Below are 22643 nucleotides of genomic sequence, written 5' to 3' on the forward strand. Positions count from 1 at the left end.
TACACTAGAAAAAGTCCAATCTGATTACAAATATGAACAAGGAACAAGTGTAGAGAAAGAATCATCTTGACCACATTTGTGTTTGTTTCATATCCCTATCTAATAATAACTTGAAACCACAAGGGAAATATCTTAACGTGTTGTTTAGTTATTTCAATAGGACTTGAATTCCATGACCGAGGCACCGTGGAAGTAGACTCTAACACCTGGCATCCTAGAATGCACTAAAAACCCAGCAGTCAACAGAAATATGGTGTCAGAGATGTTAAATTCCATGTTCCCCTGGTGCAGTTTTGATGAGTGTGTTTTGAAAAGCTTGAGCAAAGTCAGTTTGCAAAGACTTGACCCCAGTATACATTAACTACATGCACAGAGCGTGGATGCTGCTTGAGAGAGTTCCTTGTGATACTTTGGGGCCTCCTCAAAGTTTGTTCTTATGTTGTGTCTTCCAAACTGATATTACCAAGCAAGACTATATGCTTGCCTGAAGGGCCACTTGTTTAATGAGATTCTTCAGTTAACTTTCTGTGCATATTTCCCGCTAGAAGAAAATGTGCTTTCAACTTTTTAAGTGCAGGGACAGCAATCATGCCCAGAAGGATTGCCCCTGCAGCAGTCTGGAAAGTCAATTAAAACCTTGGGGAACTTGTTAATAGCTTCTTGTGGTTAGGTGAGTCTGAAGCTCAGAGAATCTAGAATATTGACTTTATTACAGGTTTCCTTCCGAAAGATTTTTCTCTGTTGGGCTTAGCCTTCTCTGTGGAGTATTGAATGAAGCATCTAGGGTCAGAGAATCTAGAATATTGACTCTTAGTGGCAGGTGTCCTTCCAAAAGATCTTTATCTGTTGGATTTAGCTTTTTCTGTGGAGTATTGAATGAAGCAGCTATAGGAAAAAGTCATGTAAAAAAATTCTGCCTCTATATCAACATCATCCATGTGAAATAAATTAGCACAGTGTCACTGTCTGATGAAATACATGGATGTTCTCTTTACAGATTATATATAATCTGCGATCGAGGGCAAATTTCATTCCACTCACATGAATATTTAGTAATATATCATCAAATACCACATCTCTCCATGAGCCTAATGAGCAGAATATACTCTTGGATTACAATTAGGCAAGACGTAGAGCAGTGTAGTACCTAAGAGGGAGACCTCTACAGTCAGCTGGATGTCAGGCTAGTTGTCACACACTGTTCAACTGTGTGTTCTTGGACAAGTCCTTGGATTGTCCATTAGTAACTTGGGCATAGTAATATCACCCAGTTTGTGTCATTGTGAGGTAAATAGATAATATATGTAAAGCACCTGATCAAGTTCTCATCGCATAGCAAGCATTCAATCATGTTACTTCTTACTACCTGATACTAGTCCAGGTTGGATACTAATTCTTATATATTTTTTTTAAAAAATTAGTTTGTATTTTACTGATAGAATAGTTTTAAATAAAAGTTGCAAAGATATATCAGAGAATTCTTGCCCATGTGCCACAATGAAGACCCAGCACAATAAAAAAAAAAACATATATCAAGGAGTTCTCACATACTCTACACTCCATTTCCCTTATAGTTAGCATCTTACACTGCTATGAGACATTTGCCACAATTAATAAGTCAACACTGGTGCATTAATAGTAACTAAACTCCATAGTGTTTTGTATTCACCAGTTTTCCTTTCTCCATTCCAGGATTCCATCCAGAATATTTTTTTATTTTGTTTATCTCTTTGGCTTTTCTCAACCGTGATAATCGTCAGACTTCCCTTGCTCTTGATGATCTTGACAGTTCTTGACAGTTCTCAGATATTTTGTAGAGTTTGCCTAATGTATTTCTCATAGTCAGACTGAGATTATGAGTTTGGGGAGGAAGACCACAGAGGTGAAGTGTCTTTCTCAATACGATGTATCAAGAGTACACCCCATCAGTTTATCACTGACCATAGTAACATTGATCACTGGCAAAGGTAGCATATACTAGGTTTTTAGTTTCTAGATCCTTTTTTTTTTTTTGTACTGTATTCTTTGAAAGCCAGTTGCTAAGAGTACCCCACACTTAAGGAGTTGGAATTATGTTCCAGCTTCTTAATGGCAGAGTAGCTACATAAATTGTTTGGAATTATATACAGGAGATTTGCCTCTTCCTCATTTATTTTTTTATTTAATCCTTTATTTATATCAGTTTGGACTCGAGAATATTTATATTTTATACTTTGGTTTATAATTCAATACTATTTTATTGATTTTCTTGCTCAAATTGTCTCAGCTTTGGCCATCGGGAGTTCTTTCAGTTGACTCTAGTATTCCTTTGACATATCTCTATTGCTTTATTTCTTAAGTACTTCCTTACTTTCTGTCACTGCATGATATTTCAGGCTCATCTTGTGTACTTCCTGCCCCAGCCCTACAACTGTTTATTTCTCCAAAAGCATCCTAATCCTCCTTATTAGCGAGTGGTGTTAGAATCCAAAATCTGGGCACTGGGTATGCTTGTTAAGATTGGGACATTGATGAGTCCAAGGACAGAGCTGGGAAGTATATGTATACCAATCTGCATGTAAGCATAAGCATGGTTATTTCTATATTGACCCATCAGTACATGTACTGAGCTAAATTTAAATTCATACTGATACCTTTACCTTGATTCCAGTAACAAATGATTTATTCTAGTTTTTTCCTTTTGCTTATCAGTAACCTTCCTCACTCCAGGTGTAGTAAACTTGTATTCTGTCTTCTGTCATCCATTTCTTCATTTATTTTCTCAACCTTGGTATGTGTGTACAGCTATTTCAGAACTGTTAGCCCATACCCTAGGATAAACAACTTTACCAACTGGAATATAGTGCTTATATTCTACTCCTGAATATAATTTTAATAGATTTGAATCAGCCCATGAACCCTCAGGGAGTCCCTGTTACAGAATCTATATTTGGCATTCTTATGTCTGTATGCCTTTCACAACCTGAGCAGAGTGATTGACACATTGAAGCAGATTTGCATGAAGTCAGAATCCTGTATGTGCTTTAGCCATAGACCCTTGACAACACTAATCTTAGGAGCTGTTCTTTTAATTCTGTGACAGATATTGCCTGAAGTCTCACTAGCCATGAGTTCTTATTAAGCCCTTAGGAATTCTGAGTTTGGGTCTTTCTAGAGATGCTGTTGGGAGATTCCACATAAAAGGCAATATATCATTCTAGAAATCCCAACCAACTTTGGAACAGATAGCCTTGTGGTCTAAAAGGTTCGTTAAATCTAGATAAAATGTCAGAGTAAAATATCAACTAATAGTGCCCTGCAGAAATGAACCTCACATGGAAATCCAGAGTATATCCCATTTGTAGGTGATAGGGGCCTGTAATAAACCTTATGGCCTATATTTAAACACCAGAGCCTCAGACGACCCAGAGGGATGGTATGGGGAGGGATGAGGGAGGGGGGTTCAGGATGGGGAACACATGTATGCTTGTGGTGGATTCATGTTGATGTATGGCAAAACCAACACAATATTGTAAAGTAATTAACCTCCAATTAAAATAAATTTATATTTTAAAAAATAAATAAATAAACACCAGAACCTATGCAGAACAAGGAAGGTTTCTATTTCAAGCTTCCATTTTATCACTCAGCATGTGAATTCCAGGAAAGAGGCTGAAGTATAAGATATCCTTAATATGTAGACTTTCTATGTACAGCATTTTGTCAAGTCATAAAGACTGTATTGTATTAACCAGAAGTCAATCATAAAAGTGGATTTACAAGGCTTATGCCACGTAACTTTTAAGGTTTTGTTTTTGTGATAAACAAGACCCTATATTGATTACCAGAAGATGCTGTTAGACTCTAAAATGGTAGAGCTAAGTAGAACTTTCACAAATAGTTCTTGTATTTCTGCAAAATGCACCCTGACTTGTTAGCTCAATCTAAACACTACAGTATGAAGCTCGAGATACTACAAAAGGACAAACGGTTGACAAGAACTCGAATAGCCTTAAATCATGGAACTCCCTTGCGTTTGTAAAGGAAAGCATGTTTCTATCATCCATAAAAAAGTTAAGTGGAGCTTTGAGCATATTATGCCTCCTTAGAGTTTGGAAAAAGCCAAGATGAATAGGCTTGCCAAGGATTCTGACCCAGCAGGTTGCTGAGAAGGGGGTTAGCCCTGATGAAATTTAACAATACCCCAACTTCCCACATTGGCTAAAGCAGCCAGCTCTCAGTAACATACTCCATCTCGGTGATTACCTGCCAAGTGCTTATTGCAGACCTGCAAAGATTAGTTGCTCCAGAGGGAGGGGTTTATAACTCCATGACATGGTTTTGTGCCAGATCAATAAAAGCAAAGGCACACGACAGGCTGCCCTTATTTTCTCTCTGTAGAGAAACAAAGAGCCTCACAGTTAAACCGAATGTTACTGACTAATCCTCAGCATCACTTTAACACACCAGGGATTGCCCTCATTTGTTTTTCACATAACACTATAATCTTGTGAAATATGAGTTAGCTAAAATGCAATTGTATTTTCAGGGACATGAAGGCTGACTATACATTACCAGCAATTTACAAGGAGCCTGCTGTTTATGTGCCATGTAACCGGGAGCTTTTTCTCTTAACAATAGGTTGTGATGATGTATTTTTAAATATGTCTGTATTGTTCACATATGTTAAGATCAGTTGGGTTTTTCAATCCTACATAGAAATTCATGTACATTTTAGTAAATTGGGTAGAAAATAATGGAGGGATCATATTTTTCTGTTATGGGAATAGAGAAAATGTTTAGAGAAAGAGGAAAATAGAGTCAGAGGAAACAAAATATTCAAAAATTTAAAACTCGAGCATGAAAAAGGCTGGACTGTTGTCTTACCACAAAGTCTTCCTGAAAAAAGCATAAAGAAAATTTAACAGCCCAGGCCTTCAAGAAAAATTGAGGGTATTTTCATCCTTTGAAGTCATTATTTTTAAAATGACCTGATTAATTTTCCTTCAATTAATCTGATACTCAGTTTATTTAAAAGAACATCAATTTCACTTTCTTTGCTTGATATGTTACAATATAAAATAATTACAATTCTTTGTGTTTCAATCTGAATAGAGATTGTGTTAAAGCATGTATTGAATATTTAGTGCTCTCCAGTAAAAAAAGAGGCAGCAGAGAGATAAAAGGCCAAGAAATCAGAAGACTATTTTCTCCAGGAATAGTTATGTTTACTAATATTTCTCCAAACACTTCCTTGTTATGATGAGAAAAAACAATGTTTGTTTTGATTCTTTTTATTTGGAATTTAATGCTATTTGAAAAAGCAGCATAAATAAACCTACATGCATAGTGGGAAGGTTGTACTAATTCAATGGAAATAACAGGCATCAACAAAAGTACTTCATTGGAGTTTAGCATTCTTTTAAATTATTTTCAGTTTTTCCATTTTGGACATTAACACTAGGACAGAATTACTAAAGACCTAGGACAACTAAAGTCAAACTAATGGTTTTTGCTAACTGATGTCTCATCTGTTCTAGAACTGCTCCATCAGTTGTATAGGGCTGTTCTTGTGTGCATAGTGCCACTTGGCAGGGACCAGACCCAGCACTCAAGACCACTGCCTCTGTCCTTGGTAGCTGTGTGACCTTGAATGCAGAACCCCTGGGATTTCAGTGACCCAGCCAATGTGCTTCCTTCTCAAATCTGAATCCAACTAAGGAATAGAGCCAGGAGAAAAACAGATGGAGATAAAATATGCTTTATTAATAAAGTGATTGCATACATAGATAACTCAAAAGAATTTATTAAAAAATTTAGAATTAATTTGTACATTTGGCGAGCTTGCAGAATACAAGTGCAAAATTCAAATATTAATATCAATAGTATTTCTCTATACAGGCAACAAATAATTAAAATATTTTTCAAGTACACCAATTGTAGTTGTTGTTGAGTTGCTAAGTCATGCCTGACTCTTTGCAATCCCATGGACTGCAGCATATTAGGCTTCCTTGTCTTTCACTATCTTCTGGAGTTTGCTCAAACTCATGTTGATTGAGTCAGTGGTGCCATCCAATCAATTGTAGGAGTGCCATAAAAATCAAATGCCTGCATACCGAAAAATCATAAAACATTGCTGGGATAAATTAAGGAAGCTGTAAGTAAATGGAAGCCTCTAGAAATGCTCTATAACATGATATGGGGAGCAGGTACACGGGTATGTCCATATGTCAGTTCAGTTCATTTCAGTCACTCAGTTATGTCCGACTCTTTTTGACCTCATGGACTGCAGCATGCCAGGCTTCCCTGTCCATCACCAACTCCATATGTAAACATTTATTAATCTGTATAGTAAAAATTTCTGTACCATATGTGAGTTATATCTTGTTGAAAAAGTTTCTAAAAGTCAACAAAAAAAAAACTGAAATAACAAAAAAATATAAACTGGATTAGGGACATGGATAAGATATGTGCAATACTAGATAGATTAACCAGGTAGTAGCTCACACAGTAAAGAATTTGCCTGCCATGCAGGAGACCAGCGTTCAATCCCTGGGTTGGGAAGATCTTCTGGAGAAGGGAATGGTGATCCACTTCAGTATTTTGGTCTGGAGAATCCCATGGACAGAGGAGCCTGGCAGGCAACAATCCATGGGGTCACAAAGAGTCAGACACAACTAAGAGACCAAGACACACACAGCCTACTGGCTCAACTGGACAGCTACCGCCCACAGTTACCAAAGGCTGGAGAATCAACCACAACCATTGAGAACTGTCAAGTGGCATCCTCCAGATGAGAGAGAAAGAGATTGAGCTGAGCATGCATTTCTTTTCCCCAGTACTGCAAAAAGATGAGTCATCCCTCCCTTCCCATCGGGCAAGACAAGAGGTCTGAGGTTGTGCTCAGTAGAAGTCTCTTCACAAAGGAGCATTAAGTAAAGAGAAAGGAAGGCATTTCTCCCCAGTGGAGACTTCACTTATCTGTGTTTTAACCTTCTCAATGGTAAAATGGTGATAATAGACCAAAACTCATACAGTTTTAAGGATTGAAAAATGATAATATATGTAAAGGACTTTGCTAAGTACCAATAAAGGTAGAACTGGAGAAGCAAAACATAGTCACTTTAGAGGGGGCAAGACATCTTCAGGAAGATAATCTGAATACACTTATGGTATTTTTTAGGTCAGGAAACTGAGACTCTAGCTTCCTAAGAAACTGGACTCTAGGAGATCCAGACCCTTGTCCAAGTTCCAGAGTTTGTTGGACATGTATTGTTGATATATTACAGCAGAAACGCCTCTAGTATTACTGAACACAAGTTCATGTACTCAACACACAGGGAGGCCAAACAGACTGAAATGTCAGAGTTTGGAGCTGAGATTTATTTCAGGACCAAGCAAGGAGAATGAGTGGCTCATGCTCAAAAAACCCAAAACTCCCTAATGGCTCAACAGGGAGAAGTTTTATAGTCAAGATTTGGGGTGAGGACTGAAAGGTGCATGACTTTCTCTGATTGATCAGGGATGGTAACAGGACAGTTTCCAGGGCTCCTGAAGTTACTGTCCTCCACCTGGGTGAGGGCCTTGCTTCCTACAAAAGAACTAGAAGATATCATTATGTTCATCCCTTAAGGAAGAATCAGTATAGCCCCCTGGCTGTACTATTGTTTCTTTTTTTTTAATTTATTTATTTTAATTGGAGACTAATTACTTTACAAGATTGTATTGGTTTTGCCATACATCCACATGTACTATTGTTTTTTATCTGCTCTGTCTTTGTTCCTGCATTCCCTCTCTTCCCCATAAGCAACTGTTGGAATCTGCACTTTGGAACTCAGGATGGTCAAGGAGGCCTAATGAAGCCCATTTCCTACAAACAAGAAATTGTTCTTGTCACTCAGTCCCGTCTGACTCTTTGTGATCCCATGGACTGTAGCCCACCAGGCTCCTCTGTCGATAGGAATTCTCCTGGCAAGAATACTGGAGTGGGTTTGCCATGCCCTCCTCCAGGGGATCTTCCCAACCCAGGGATCAAACCCAGGTCTCCGGCGTTGCAAGCGGATTCTTTACCATCTCAGCCACCAGGGAGGCCCCAAAACAAGAAACTGGGGACACACAAAGGATTTCTGCCTGGGAGAGCCTTACAGGGTCCTGCTCCATTTCACTAGGTTCCAGGTGCTTAAGTGCCTAGCTCAGAGCTGTTTCTGCTATACCACTCTGCTGGGTAGCCATCCTAAATTAGGCAGAGACAGAATAGCCAAGCCTTTGTCCCACCACCATGGATTTCCTGTTTTCAGAGGGCATACAGTCTGTTTCTTCTCCCGTGGAGGCTCTGTGTGCTGGGGCACTCAGGCAGCAATTTAGAGCCCTTGTTGTGTTCTTGCAATAAGAACAAGATTACTATTTCGAATCAAGGTAGCTATTTTCACATTCCACTGTGAAGTAGTTAGGCAGGTATTCTTTGGAAGGTAAACAAACACAATCAACCACAATTATTTGATTCCATTTAGTATATTAGAAAAAGTAATGGTTTAATGATACCCTAGTGGCCTGTAACAGTTAACGCACCACAGAAAATGAATCATAAACTCCCCTTCTCACTAATAACTCTGAGACTAGTGTTATTAAAAAGGCACTAAACTCCCGGGAGTCAGAGTGTTTTCACCTTCCCACTAAGTGACAATATTATCAGTTTGGATTCTGTATTCACTAGTCATGAAAATACAGGATCTTTGGACAGCAGGAAAACCTGTCATATATTCTGTTTGTTTGTTGATGAAGTCTTGCAACATCATCTGGGACCATTGCTACAGCAAAGAAAATGGTCCCGTAAAGGCCATGTGGTTTCCCTAACTCAGTGCCAAACCTTTCCAAATACTGGTTCATTCTGAGCTGGGGTAGAAGCTGGAAAGAGACTTCTTACTGACAGCAGGCACCTCCCTTCAAGTGCAGACTGACCGGATTGGTGGTAGGGAATATGTGTGTCACTTCAGATTTACACAAGCACACAGCTGGTTGTATTTATTTGGGAAAGGGTTGGCATAACAAATATTCCCTAAAGACATGTGCTTAGCCTCCTGGTTCTCTCTATGATAAATACTGACAGGATGGGCTTCTTCATCTTAATTGGAGTGGAGCTAGTGGTAAACAACCTGCCTGCCAATACAGGAGGCCTGGGTTCGATCCCTGGATCAGGATGATCCCCTGGAGAAGGAAATGCCAACCCACTCCAGTAGTCTTGCCTGGAAAATTCCATGGACAGAGGAACCTGGTAGGCTACAGTCCATGGGGTTGCAAAGAGTTGGACATGACTGAGTGATTTCACTCACCTTACTCATAACATTAGTAAATAGATACAGGTTGTTTTAACCTGATAATTATTATTAAAGGCACAGTATACACATCTTAATAGTAGTTATCAAAACAAAAACAAAACAGCAGACTCAGTGGTCATAAGGTTTGTCCCCAGTAGAAAACTTTCCAATTGGTAAAGAACACATATTTTCTTATAGTTTGCTCCCAGGGTTGACTTTAATAGCAGCCACTTCAAATGGATGGTTTTAGTAGAACTTTCCTTTAATAGTTGCTGCTGCTGCTGCTAAGTCACTTCAGTCGTGTCCAACTCTGTGCGACCCCAGAGATGGCAGCCCTCCAGGCTCCCCCGTCCCTGGGATTCTCCAGGCAAGAACACTGGAGTGGGTTGCCATTTCCTTCTCCAATGGATGAAAGTGAAAAATGAAAGTAAAGTCAATCAGTTGTGTCCGACTCTTAGTGTCTCCATGGACTGCAGCCCACCAGGCTCCTAAGTCCATGGGATTTTCCAGGCAAGAGTACTGGAGTGGGGTGCCATTGCCTTCTCTGTTAATAGTTGCTAGAACTCTTTAAGTAACTGCTACATTGAAGGCTATTTTGTCATCTAATTTTTGTCTTTTTTTTTCTTCTTTTTTAACTGCTGGTAATTTCTCCAATTCTAACAGCTTTAACATTTAACTCTAACACTTGGAGTTTTCGAACAGTCTTTAAAGGCCCATTTAAAACTTATCAGATATATGGTATTAATTTACCTCTTTTATATCCTGATATAATACAGAGAAAAGCAAACTAACATTTAAGATCCAGGGGTTCTGGGTGACATAAATCACCTTATTTCAATGGCTTTTTAGTTTTTGGAGGGAGGATGTTTGTTTTCTGCTTTATATAACTTCTATACTTATTCTGCACAGTTTGATTCTAAAATGCTCTTTCTGCCTCTCTTGCTCCTATTGCTTTCAATTAGGAAAACTAGAAAATCACACTTTTAACAATTTCCTATTAAGCAGCATTGGAAGATGAGTTAAAATTGAATTTTCCCCCCCTCAATCTGGCCTGAGTATTTCAAATCTCACTCACAGGATAGATACAAATGTATATGTTTTACATTTTCAAGTGTACCTAAATAGATTAGTCTTAGAACTCTTTATAAATGTCTTGTTTAATCTCAAGCTCAACATCAAAGTCAAAACTCTTTACCATTTCTTCTAAACATTTCAAGTTCTCTAAGTTCCTAAAATATTCTGCTATTATCCAGCCCAGGCACTTTAGGGTCTAATGACCTATTTAGGCTGTCATCTGTGACATGGGTGAGAATAATGGCAGAGTTTTTGAAATTCAGAGATAAAACTAAATGTTTAGATTAAAGATGTAGTGTGACTCTTCCATCAAGAAGCATTTTGCCTGAGTTTCTGATAATTCAGTTCAGTTCATTTCAGTTCAGTCAGTCAGTCGTATCCAACTCTTTGTGACCCCATGAATTACAGCACACCAGGCCTCCCTGTCCATCACCATCTCCCAGAGTTCACTCAAACTCACGTCCATTGAGTTGGTGACGCCATCCAGCCATCTCATCCTGTCGTCCCCTTCTCCTGCCCCCAATTCCTCCCAGCATCAGAATCTTTTCCAATGGGTCAGTTCTTCACATGAGGTGGCCAAAGTACTGGAGTTTCAGCTTTAGCATCATTCCTTCCAAAGAACACCCAGGACTGATCTCTTTTAGAATGGACTGGTTGGATCTCCATAATTAGAAAATCTTATTCAAATATTTCTGTATAGCAAATCATATATAAGAAGAAATTCATACTAACCAGTTCATTTCACTGTTGGTTTTTGTGATCTTAGAGATGATAAAATTAGTGGAATCATCAAAAGAAAATATTGAGGTTTAGATAACGCACAAACTGATTTATGATGGATTGAGGATTGTCACAAAAGATATAAAAAACACTTTTCCAGGACTGTGATATAGGGAGACTTTTAATATAAATCTCTGTGAACCCAGAGGAAATAAGAGTTATTTTCATTGCTCCTTAAGGATTTCCTTGCAATATGAGAATGTTCTTTATTTTTACCTCTATGGTGTTTGTTTTATATGTTATAAAGCCATTATTGAATTCAGAAAACAAAACTGAATAAACTATTTGAAGATAGAATATACTATCTATCTAGAGCTAGTCACAAATACAAAGCTTAGACAGGTATGTTTGGCTTTCCCTTCTTCTGAGAGCCCTGAAAAGCATTTGAGAATTAAACATGCAGGTTTAGACTTCATGACTGCAACCTTGGAAGTAATCTGTTTTTATGTTACAGGCAATGAAAGCTTAGAAGAGAACTATGTCCAGGACAGTAAGATGGGGTTTGTCATCAATGCCATCTATGCCATGGCGCACGGGCTACAGAACATGCATCAGGCCCTCTGCCCCGGCCACGTGGGCCTCTGCGATGCCATGAAGCCCATCGATGGCAGCAAACTCCTGGAATTCCTCATCAAGTCCACGTTCATCGGTGTGTCTGGAGAGGAGGTGTGGTTTGATGAGAAAGGGGATGCTCCTGGAAGGTAAAGCAGACCTTTCTGTAATGGATCTAAAGAACCCTGTGATCCTCTCTAAGCCAGACAGATGGACACTCTGCCTCCTTTTGGTCACATGTTTTCTGGGTGTCATGAGGGTAGATACAACTAGATAGCTAAAAAATGGGGCTAATGTTAGATGGAAATGGCTATAAAACACACTCCACTATCATCTTTGGTCTTCCCCCAGAAGGCCTGGCACCTTCCTGCAAGCCCAAGAAACCAGAGTGAGTATACCTGAACAGCAGAACCCTCCCTGGCACTGCCAGCATCTGGTCAGCATGTTCTGATTGATCAATCCCAATGCCATACTGCTTGTGGCATATTTTAATCTTATCTGCTCAAAGAGCTTAATATATGAAGAGAACCATATGTGTCCCTTTTTCTCAGGCTACCTTATGTTCCCACTAACATGTTTCTTGGAACAAGAAAGAAAAGAATTTTCTGCCTTGTATTGAGTCTCTATGGCTTCCAAAGAATTAATCAAGAGGCAAAGGAAAATTAAATTTAACTGAATGTATATATATATATATATATATATTTCCCCCCTCAAGTCATTTTATATACTGTCTCCTCTGCAGTACTTGCTTTTATAACACCAATTAGTCCCTATGTAATTGGTATATAGAAGATGATATCAGTATAAAGAGTAGTTGTGTTCATTCATAGGGATTTTCTTAGACAAAGGATGATCACAATAGTGGGATAAAAATTAAAACCGACAACAGGAAAGAAAAAAGGCCCTCAGTCTGGCTGCTGCACAGAATGCCCACAATCCCTCTCTCTTTTTTCCTCATAAGCCCTGTTATCTTTCAGTATGAAAGCTTGCAGAATGGGAGATTTTAGAAAAGCATATGCTGTGATAAAATGGAACAGCAAATCATTTAATTCTCATTGCCACAGGCATATTATTATCTTCTTTTACAGATGATAAAGCTGAGTGTCAGGGAAGCTAAGAAACTCCCCTAAAGTCACCCAGAGAGTAGCTGGTAGAGGCAGTGCCGTTTGATTCTGAAACTTGTAATCTTTTTGCCACATCGCATTGGCTTTTAGCTACTTCACTGGAAGGACTGATGCTGAGGCTGAAACTCCAATACTTTGGCCACCTCATGTGAAGAGTTGACTCGTTGGAAAAGACCCTGGTGCTGGGAGGGATTGGGGGCAGGAAGAGAAGGGGACAACAGAGGATGAGATGGCTGGATGGTATCATCAACTGGATGCACATGAATTTGGGTGAACTCCGGGAGTTGGTGATGGACAGGGAGGCCTGGCGTGCTGCGATTCATGGGATTTCAAAGAGTCAGACACGACTGAGCGACTGAACTGAACTGAAAATTAGGCAAAGCTGCTGACAACTTTCTTAATGTCATTTCAAAGGGACTGTAAGAGACTATTTGACCCTAAATAATTCTCCACATATCCCTTCCTTTCATGGAAGCTTGAAGTTCTACATTTAGCGAATGCCTTGTGGGGCCTCAACGGATTCTCCCTGCTAAAATCCAACAGCTCCAGGAAGGATAAATGATATAGGTAATAGTCAGCAATTAAAGCCATGGATGTATCAGATTCCTTCCAAGCTGCCAGTTAGGTGGGAGCAACTTTAGATGGAGATGAGAGTGGGAAGGACAGAGTGATGCAGGGGCTGGGCATGTGGAAGGCATCCAGGAGCTGAACACCTTAAGAAGTGGTGCCAGATGGCACAAGTGGGTCTAAGATGCAGAACACTGGCCACCTCCTCCCACCCACCTTTAAACCCATGGTTATAATCCTGCTCTGTAAAGGATTGGATTGGGGATGGAAACCTTCCTTCATGATTCTATAGTATACACAATGTGCCTAGGACAGGGCCAGGTACATTTACCCCACTGCAGAGATATAAATTTCCACCTCCTCTCTCTATTTGTAAATCATCTAAAATATAGACCCACAATTTTAGCTTGTTTCTCCTTCATTTTTAATTAAGTATTTAAATCATGAGTTTCCCCCTGGGTTCCTTTTCAAGGATCATTTCCTCATGTCTGAAACGAGTCAGCTTAATCTGTGTTCAGTTTCTGTTTCAACCACTTCCTTCTGTTTTTTTCTCCTGTCACACCATCATTCATGCTTTTGGTCCCTCTTGTAGTTATTTTAGTTAATCATCATGAAACAGAAATTGAACAGAAAGGATGCTACAAACTTGTAATTTACAGCATAAGGATATTCTAAATAACCACCAACATGCTGAGAAGAGACTGTGGGGCCAAGAGAAAGGAGCAGTGTTCACTAACACACACTGCACAGGGGAAGGCCTCTTTTTAGTAAGTCAGTATTTTCCCCTTGGTATTATCATGTTTTTCCCCCCCCTAGTTTTTGGGACTTTTTCAAAATATATTTTCATGCCAAGATATTGTGAATTTTTCAGTTTCTAAATGCTAATAAAGTGTGAACTGATTTCTCCCATTGAAATGGGGAAGGTGAAATATAAGTTTTAAGGAACCGATTTATAGGAAAAAGATATTCTAAAGCTAGCATTACACCTAAGCCTTCATTGAAAGTATATAAAGAGATTTAACAATGTAACATGGAGTAAAACATAAAGATGAAAGGAAATGAAAACGGAAACTACTCTTATAAAGCACTCACAGTAGGGTCTGTAACCATGGTTGGTGGTTTAGATGGTTTAGTCACTCAAGTCATGTCTGACTCTTGCAACCCCACGGACTGTAGCCCACCAGGCTCCTCTGTCTATGGGATTTCCCAGGCAAGAGTACTGGAGTGGGTTGCCATTTCCTTCTGCAGGGGATCTTCCTGACCCAGGATTAGAAACCCAGGTCTCCTACATTGCAGGCATATTCTTTACCAACAGAGCTACCTACCATAAGGAGTGTAAAAAATGGAAAAATATTGGAGGTATAGATTAGTATCATTGATCAGCCAGACAAGTGCGAGCTGTCAGCCTGCAGTTAATACCCATGTGGTTATTAGTCAGAGAGCTACTCTGAGAACATTCTGGTTTGTCTTAGCAACCAGAGGAATGAGAACCCTCTGTTACCAAAAATCAGAAATCAGAGACATGAATAATGCCCTCCAGGTGTGCCATTCTCTCTTCTTACTCCAGGTAAGTTTTGTTCATCTGGAAAAGTGGAGCAAAGACTTTCTTTACTCCCCTAGAATTCCCTTTTCCTTTAAGGGGTTGCTATTTATAGAAACTGCCAGAATTTGGTTGTGGAGAAGCCACTAGCAACCCTGTGGGTAACAGGATACATTTGCACATTATTAAAAACAGGCAGCAAAGCTATGAAAAGATATTAGTTGTCTAGATAAAGAACTGGTGGTTCAATGGTAAAGAATTTGCTTGCCAAGCAGGAGATGGAGATTCGATCCCTGGGTTGAGAAGATCCCCTTGAGAAGGAAATGACAACCCACTCCAATACACTTGCCTGGAGAACCCAATGAATGGAGGAGCCTGACAGTCTACAATCCATGGGGTCACAAAAGAGTCCAACATGAATTAGTAACTAAACAGTGACAAAATAAAGAACTAAGCCAGACAGAGCCTTGGTTGTCAGATGACAACCAAGGCTGACTGGTAGTGGCTTCCTGGGTTGTTGGGCTAAGGAGGATTTTGAGTCTGAATCAGGTTTGTAGGGAAAGAATTCCAGGATGACATGACATAGATAGGGACATAGCAGGGAGGAGGAAGAGAGATGAGAAAGGGAAATTGCTGTGACAACACAAAGATGTGTCCACTTTCTTATAGAACAGAAATAACAAGAGTATTTTAGCATGGAAATAATAATAATAGTACTACAAATGTGAATATGATATAGTGCTATTGTCTTTTATATACATTTCTCTCAATTGTGAAGCAGGTTTTTTTAACCTATTCTATGTAAGTAAATTCCCACAAGAAGCCCATGAGCCTTAAAGACTTTACTGACATTCCAAAGTCATGCAATCTACTGGTAAAATATTAGAAAAGAGATTGCAGCTTATACATTCTAACATCAAATCTCGTGCTTTTTCCATCAAACTGGAAAATACTCTCTGCTGCCTTCACTGGGAATCAGTGAACCTGGCCCCCAGAACACACACAGAAGATTTCTAAATGTAGATTTTGCCACTGTGCAGCATCGCAACATTTAAATAACTGAAATAGCTGACACCGATTATTTGGATTCAGAAATGTTTGTCCTAATCAAGGAAGAGACCAGTTTAAATGTCAATGCTCAAAATGTTAAATCCTCAAAATCCTTGCTAATTAAAGATGCATTTCTCAGATTTCTTGCTCTATTAGCACCAAAAATAGGTAAGACTCCAGACTTGATAAGACTCACCTCTTTTAATCTAGTGTAATTAAAGTAGCAACTGAATGTGAAAAAGAAATTTGGAATAAAAGTATTTAAGCTAAAAATTAATGTTCTGAGGAATTATTACTTGATCAAAGAATAATCTGGTGAATAATGATTTGAAGGATACGGTGATCAACCCAGCACACACACAATTATTTTCAAGAATACACAGAAAGAAAAGTACAAGAATAATATGTTCTTTAACAAATATGGATGATACAGAGACTGAAGAATGGAATACACATTTTGGAAAATCACAGGACACATAGCTAAACTAAATAAACTAAAAATTGACAGTAGCTCGTGTTAGGACACGGGGTGTTTCTAACTTTTATTTCTCTTCTCTCTATTATTATCTATTTACCAAATTCCTTTAGTTTCTACATCATGTCCATATGCTCCGAGACACGCATGTTGTTTCCTTTGTAGGTATGATATTATGAATCTGCAGTACACAGAAGCCAATCGCTATGACTATGTCCACGTTGGAACTTGGCACGAAGGGGTCTTGAACATCGATGATTACAAAATCCAAATGAACAAGAGTGGAATGGTACGGTCTGTATGCAGTGAGCCTTGCTTAAAGGGTCAAATCAAGGTAAGCCAGTCACCGATGCATTCTTGGACAGTGTCCTGGAGAGATCTCTTGCCTGTGCATAAGTGAAGAGAAATACATTTTTCTTTAACAAGAAAGGGTGTGCTAGGCTTATTGTTTCTGTTGTGTTCAGCAAAAATTGAGAAGACAAACCAAGATTGGAAAATGAAATAGGAAAACCATTGAGATATTTCAAACAGTCTTTATTTGCATTGCAATGATGAGCTGTGATCTTAAATACAATATAGGAAGCAAGGGGATATGAATAATCAAATTAAAAATTGAAACAGAAGTAAACTTGGAAGCCAAAGCCAATGATACTGCTTAGTCATAGTTCTAGCTATTGTTGAAGAAAGCAGAAGCTGAGCAGTGCCAAATAAGTGTAAAACTAAAATAAAAGAAGTTGAAATGAGGTAACACAGGAGCACTGCTTACCACTTCTCTTTTCTCTACCAAGTTCTTTCATTTTCCTGATACTGTTTTCCAACCAAAAGAGAGTCCCCACTTTCTAATTATTCCCAGAAACTTTCCAGGTTGGGGCAAGTGAGTAACTGTGATATCACTGGGTTTTAAAACTAGAGTAAATAAACACCCTATATTGGGCATTTGACTGAATGGAGGTAGAGAGGAGTCTTAGGGTAGAAGGCTTGGAAAGAGCACACTCTGTATCCCATGCTATTTAAAAACCGAACTGGCTGATGCAGTAGGAAATGGAGCATAGAGGGGTGATTGTGAACTGGCAGAAGTGTGGATTAATTGACCTAACAGGTCTTTCTCATCTCTAATTTTCTGTGATTCATCTCTGGGAGTAGACAGGACTGTCACGTAAATGTCACAAAGCACAGCTGGGGCTGCATGGAGACTGTGGGAGGCTCCTGCTCTCCCACCATGCCATCATGCTGCTATGCCGTTCATGGAATTCACCCTGAGAAGTATACTCAGGGGTCTTTAGGGCAAGAGTCTAATAGTGTTGCTGCAGCTGCTGGATCCACCACTTTATCCCTATTGATCAAAGAAGGTGGAGGATCTGGGACCCATAACATCTAAGAAGAGCTGTGCAGGTGGACTCAAACTCTCAAGGGAATCAGTCACTTTGAGTATGAAAAGAACTCCTGAGCCAACTCACTCTAGTTTCAAATGTCAGCACCTTCTCTGCAGATGTGATATTAAAAAATTTAATAATTGTCATTGGAAAAGACCCTGATGCTGGGAAAGATTGAGGGCAGGAGGAGAAGATGGGCAACAGAGGATGAGATGGTTGGATGGCATCATTGACTCAATAAACATGAATTTGAACAAACTCCAGAAGATAGTGAAGGAGACGGAAGCCTGGCATGCTGCAGTCCATGAGGTCTCAAGGAGTCAGATGCAACTGAGCAACTGAACAACAACAATAATTGTCATGACAACTAGCCAATCAGAATGAACTCTATTTTAGTGCTAGGAACTAGCCAATCAGAATGAACTCTATTTTAGCGCTATGACAGGGTGCTGGAGGTCTCCTACCATGCCCATGGTTAATCCTTGAGTTGTTGTATCACGGGAAGATTTAGGTGAGGATTCCTACCTGAATAGGGTAGTATGAGGCAATCAGTAGGCTTGGAGACACCAATGGTTTCCACCCATTGTAGAAGCATGTCAGTAGTGTAAGAGTGGCTCCAACCAAACCAGTGCGTGTGGGCCATAGGTCAGTGCAGATTCTCCCCAACAATCCACTTCTGATTCTTATGCAGGTGGAATTTTTCACATGAGGCTCTCTGGTGGTATTAGGAATATATCCTCTGAAATCGAGAGAAATCTAAAACTTGTCCTTGACTCTTGCTACAGGATGTCAGACCACAAGATTCTGGGTTTGTTCTCTTCTCTGGATGGTTGGGAAACCAGGACTTCTGTGACCTAAAGTCTCATGGTTGGAACAACCCAGAAGCCCTGGGTTTTATGCTCTTCTTCCCTGGTAGCTCAGACGGTAAATAGGGTCTGCCTGCAATGCAGGAGACCTGGGTTGGGAAGATCCTCTGGAGAAGAAAATGGCAACCCACACCGGTACTCTTGCCTGGAAAATTCCATGGATGGAGGAGTCTGGTAGGCTACAGTCCTTGGGATCGCAGAGTTGGACATGACTGAGCAGCTTCACTGGTGGTGGACTGATGACCCACAGGAGGTCACATGTTCATCTCAGACCTCCTCCTCAGCCTGGGTGACAGAACTTCATCTTTAGTGCAGAAAACTACTATGAAAAAAGTTTATGGAACTACAAAGCTTGGTTTTTCAGAATATAACAAAAGCAAACAAATAAGCAAAACCCTGGCAAGAGAAAACAAATCATTCTGAAGATGCTCTGCACTCCAGCTCCCTTTTAGAATTCCCTCCTATTACTCTGACTGCTGGCAGGCCGTGAATGGGAGCTCACATTGCCATGTGTAGTCCCATTTGTCTGCTCCAGAGATAGACCCTCCCCCTAGGCCCCAGTTCAGAGGAAAGGCTGTCTGCATGCATCGCTTAGCTTGATGCTCGAGTATTTCTGGCATTACATTTGCATTACACCCATGCAGTGTTATCAAAAGAGATCCCAGAAATCATTGCTGAGTCACTACAGAGCACTAGCTATAAATGAAAATCTCTTGGGGTCCAACTTTTGTAATACCATGTACACTGCAGGATGAAAGTATGCCCGTTCTCAATAGTATCTGGAGTGGAGGAGAGGGGGGATGTTTGTTTGTTTCCAATAAACACCATGGGAGGTACAGAAACAAATGATATCCGAATCCCATTTGCCAAGTAATAGCATTTATATTCTTCCATTGTCAATTTGCCACCTAGGAGGTTCAGGATGCAGAGCGAGATCTCTTAGTAGCCACTGCAGAGACTGGAAAGAAGCATCGTAAAAGGTGATGGTAGGGCTTGCACTTGTATTAACTGAGAAGCATAACCTTTGGGAAAGGATTATTCATTTTAAATGTCAAATGTCACTTCAAATGCTGAAATAATCATTTGACTTGTTTTATGGTAACCCATAAAGCTTTCTTATGGTAATTTCCTTTGAAGTAGCTAGAAGTCCAGTTTTCTTATGTTATTGATTCTTAGAAATAAAAATATTTTACAAATATAATATTTTAGGAAGGAGAAATTGATTTCAATCATACCACAAACAGAGGTAAATAAAATCAAACTTTCATTGTTGTGTTTTATGGGTACAGTCAGGAAAGAAAGGACCCACACTAGGTGGTTCAACAGAGGGAGTTTTACATTATAGAAAAAAAAGAAAACTGGTTATAAACATAAGAGGGGGCACTGATGCAACTCAGAGATGAGCAGCGGCAGGAATTACTCCCACCGCAGGGCCAAAGCGACACAAGGAAGGTCGTAGATACTACCTGAGACACGGCCAGAGCTGGAGGGAGGAGATGCCTCAATACGAGGCTTCTCTTCTCTCTGGCTCTTCAGTCTCCCGTTAGGTCCTCCCATTCTTCCAACCCTATGGAGAAGACACTGGAAAGAGAGCCTGGAAAATGTAGTTCACAGGTCCTTAGCTCAGGTTCTCTTGAACCCTGAAAGCACTTAAGCAAGACTCAAGTGCTAATATTTTATTGGGAGACAGAATCCCAGGGAAGCAGGAGTGAGAAGAAAATGGAATGGAGACATGGGAGCATGGAAAAACACCTCCCCCACTGAGGTTATGCACCATTGGGCAGGACACTGCCTCACCGAGCACAACTCAGCCTCATCAGATCTCTGGACAGACTTCTCAGGCTGTTTATTGGAGCAAAGAAAGGAGAAAAATGTATACACTCTTGCTATTCTATTTTCTGCTTCCCACAGTCAATGTTGGCTCACAGGAAGTGACATCACCTGACGCCTCTAGGTGGCTACTGTCAGAATCTCTGTCCTGTTGGGTGGACCTTCTTCAGATTTGGAAGCAGTGAGGGGAGGGGAAGCAGCCATGGGTCTTACAGCTCCGGCTGTGGTGAGTGCAATGGAGGCAGTTCTGGACCCCAGTGCCTCCTCCATGGGAAAAAGAGCCACCTGGAGATGCTTTAAGATGACACAGTAGTGGTAGAAACTGAGGTGGGGTTGCAGAAGTGTCCAGAATGCCCAAGAACATGGCCAAGGGCCTGACACAGGTCAGGCAAAAAGAATCTGAAGCAGCACATAAAACGTGGACCATGGGTCTGCAAGTGAACAGCAAGGGCCTGGTTTGTGTGTTGGTCTCCCACACCAAGCCTGCCACTCTTTTCCTCTGTGTAGGGAAGGCAGGAAAGAGGCAAGAAGGGGTGGAGAGGCAAAGGAAGTGAAAGTGAAAGAAAGGAGCAGAGAGTCAGTAGAGATGCGGGATTAACATTTATCAAGCATATCCCTGTGCAAGTACAATAATGGATGCTTTACTGACATCATTTCAGTTCTTCTTAAAACAATGCTTTTAAAGGAGGTATCATCACCCCATTTTATAGATCAGAAATCAGAGGCCCAGAGGGCTTGAGTCACTTGTCCCAAGCTTTCTCAGCTAGCAAATGCCAAGCTGGGCTTAGAGCCAACCCAAAGCTCTTATCAACCCACAGCCACATGTTGTTCAACCATCTTTCATTATATGAACTGGCATAATTCCTACAAATTTCAATTGCTGAAGCTTATTTTCTCAATAGTTCACAACAAAATTATAAATAGAGATCCACTTTTAAAATGCTAAGGGAAATCAGAATCTAGGATTAAGGATTAGATAGGCAATCTTAGAAGTATTAGAAGGCAGTTGGGAGACTCTGACAGAGATGGGGAAACTGGCAGAGAATCCCAGGGAAAGGGTCCTGGAGTTTGCTCCCACTGGCCTCCTATTCTTTCTTTTCCCTTCTCTTCTCTTTTGTTTTTTTCTTCCTTTAAGTTTGTTTTTGGATTCCTTACTGGTCCATGGGGTCACAAAGAGTTGGATATGACTGAGCGACTGAACTGAACTTAACTGAACTGGATTTGGGAGTTTCATCACGGAGAGTAGATACCTCTTCTCCCCCCTCTTCTGACCTGGCCAATCAAGATAGAATTACAGAGACACTATGTGAACATGGACTATATCATATGTGGTTCTTCATTACACATGCCATATTATCATATAGTAAAATATACCTTATACACATGAAAAAAAAAGCCCCAATACACCTATTTTTACAGACCGTATGCTTCAGGACTGAGTTAACTATTTTTTCCCTGAACCATTTGAAAGTGAGGTGCCAATATTATGAAACTTCATACCTCAGCTTTTGTTTTCTAAGAATAAAGGCAATTCTCACATAGCTACAATAACATAATCAACTACAGTTGTCCTGTCCTCCTCAGCCTCCTCTTTCTGTGAATCAAAGCAAACTACCCATATGTTTTAAGTTGTTCATAGTTAATGTTGATGCTTTTGAACTGTGGTGTTGGAGAAAACTCTTGAGTCTCTTCGATGGCAAGAAGACCCAACCAGTCAATCCTAAAGGAAATCACTCCTGAATATTCATTTGGAAGCACTGATGCTGAAGCTGAAACTCCAGTCCTTTGGCCACCTGATGCAAAGAATTGACTCATTGGAAAAGACCCTGATACTGGGAAAGACTGAAGGCAGGAGGAGAAGGGAATGACGGAGGATGAAATAGTTGGATGGCATCACCGATCCAATGGACGTGAGTTTGAGTAAGCTCTGGGAGTTGGTGATAGACAGGGAAGCCTGGTGTACTGCAGTCCATGGGGTCACAAAAAATCAGACACGACTAAGCGACTGAACTGAACTTATAGTTAATGTAACCAATGAAATGAAGACATGGTTTTTCATTGTGTAATATCTTTCAAAGTCCGCTGCAGGATGGCAGAGTCTCAATAAAAATTGCACACA

The 22643-nt window shown here is 40.1% G+C and overlaps 1 protein-coding gene across 2 annotated transcripts in view; it reads left to right on the forward strand.

The window, feature by feature from the left end:
* Window positions 1-22643, forward strand: part of GRM1 (glutamate metabotropic receptor 1) — a 430251-nt gene that overhangs the window by 349072 nt on the left and 58536 nt on the right. For both annotated transcript variants that reach the window (XM_040238639.1, XM_040238640.1), the window contains exons 4-5: window positions 11602-11848; window positions 16621-16789. In XM_040238639.1, the coding sequence (XP_040094573.1) occupies window positions 11602-11848; window positions 16621-16789 (416 nt within the window). The remainder of the gene's footprint in view (window positions 1-11601; window positions 11849-16620; window positions 16790-22643) is intronic.

This window comes from Oryx dammah, unplaced genomic scaffold, assembly GCF_014754425.2.
Source record: "Oryx dammah isolate SB20612 unplaced genomic scaffold, SCBI_Odam_1.1 HiC_scaffold_4, whole genome shotgun sequence".
In the NCBI taxonomy this organism is placed as follows: domain Eukaryota; kingdom Metazoa; phylum Chordata; class Mammalia; order Artiodactyla; family Bovidae; genus Oryx; species Oryx dammah.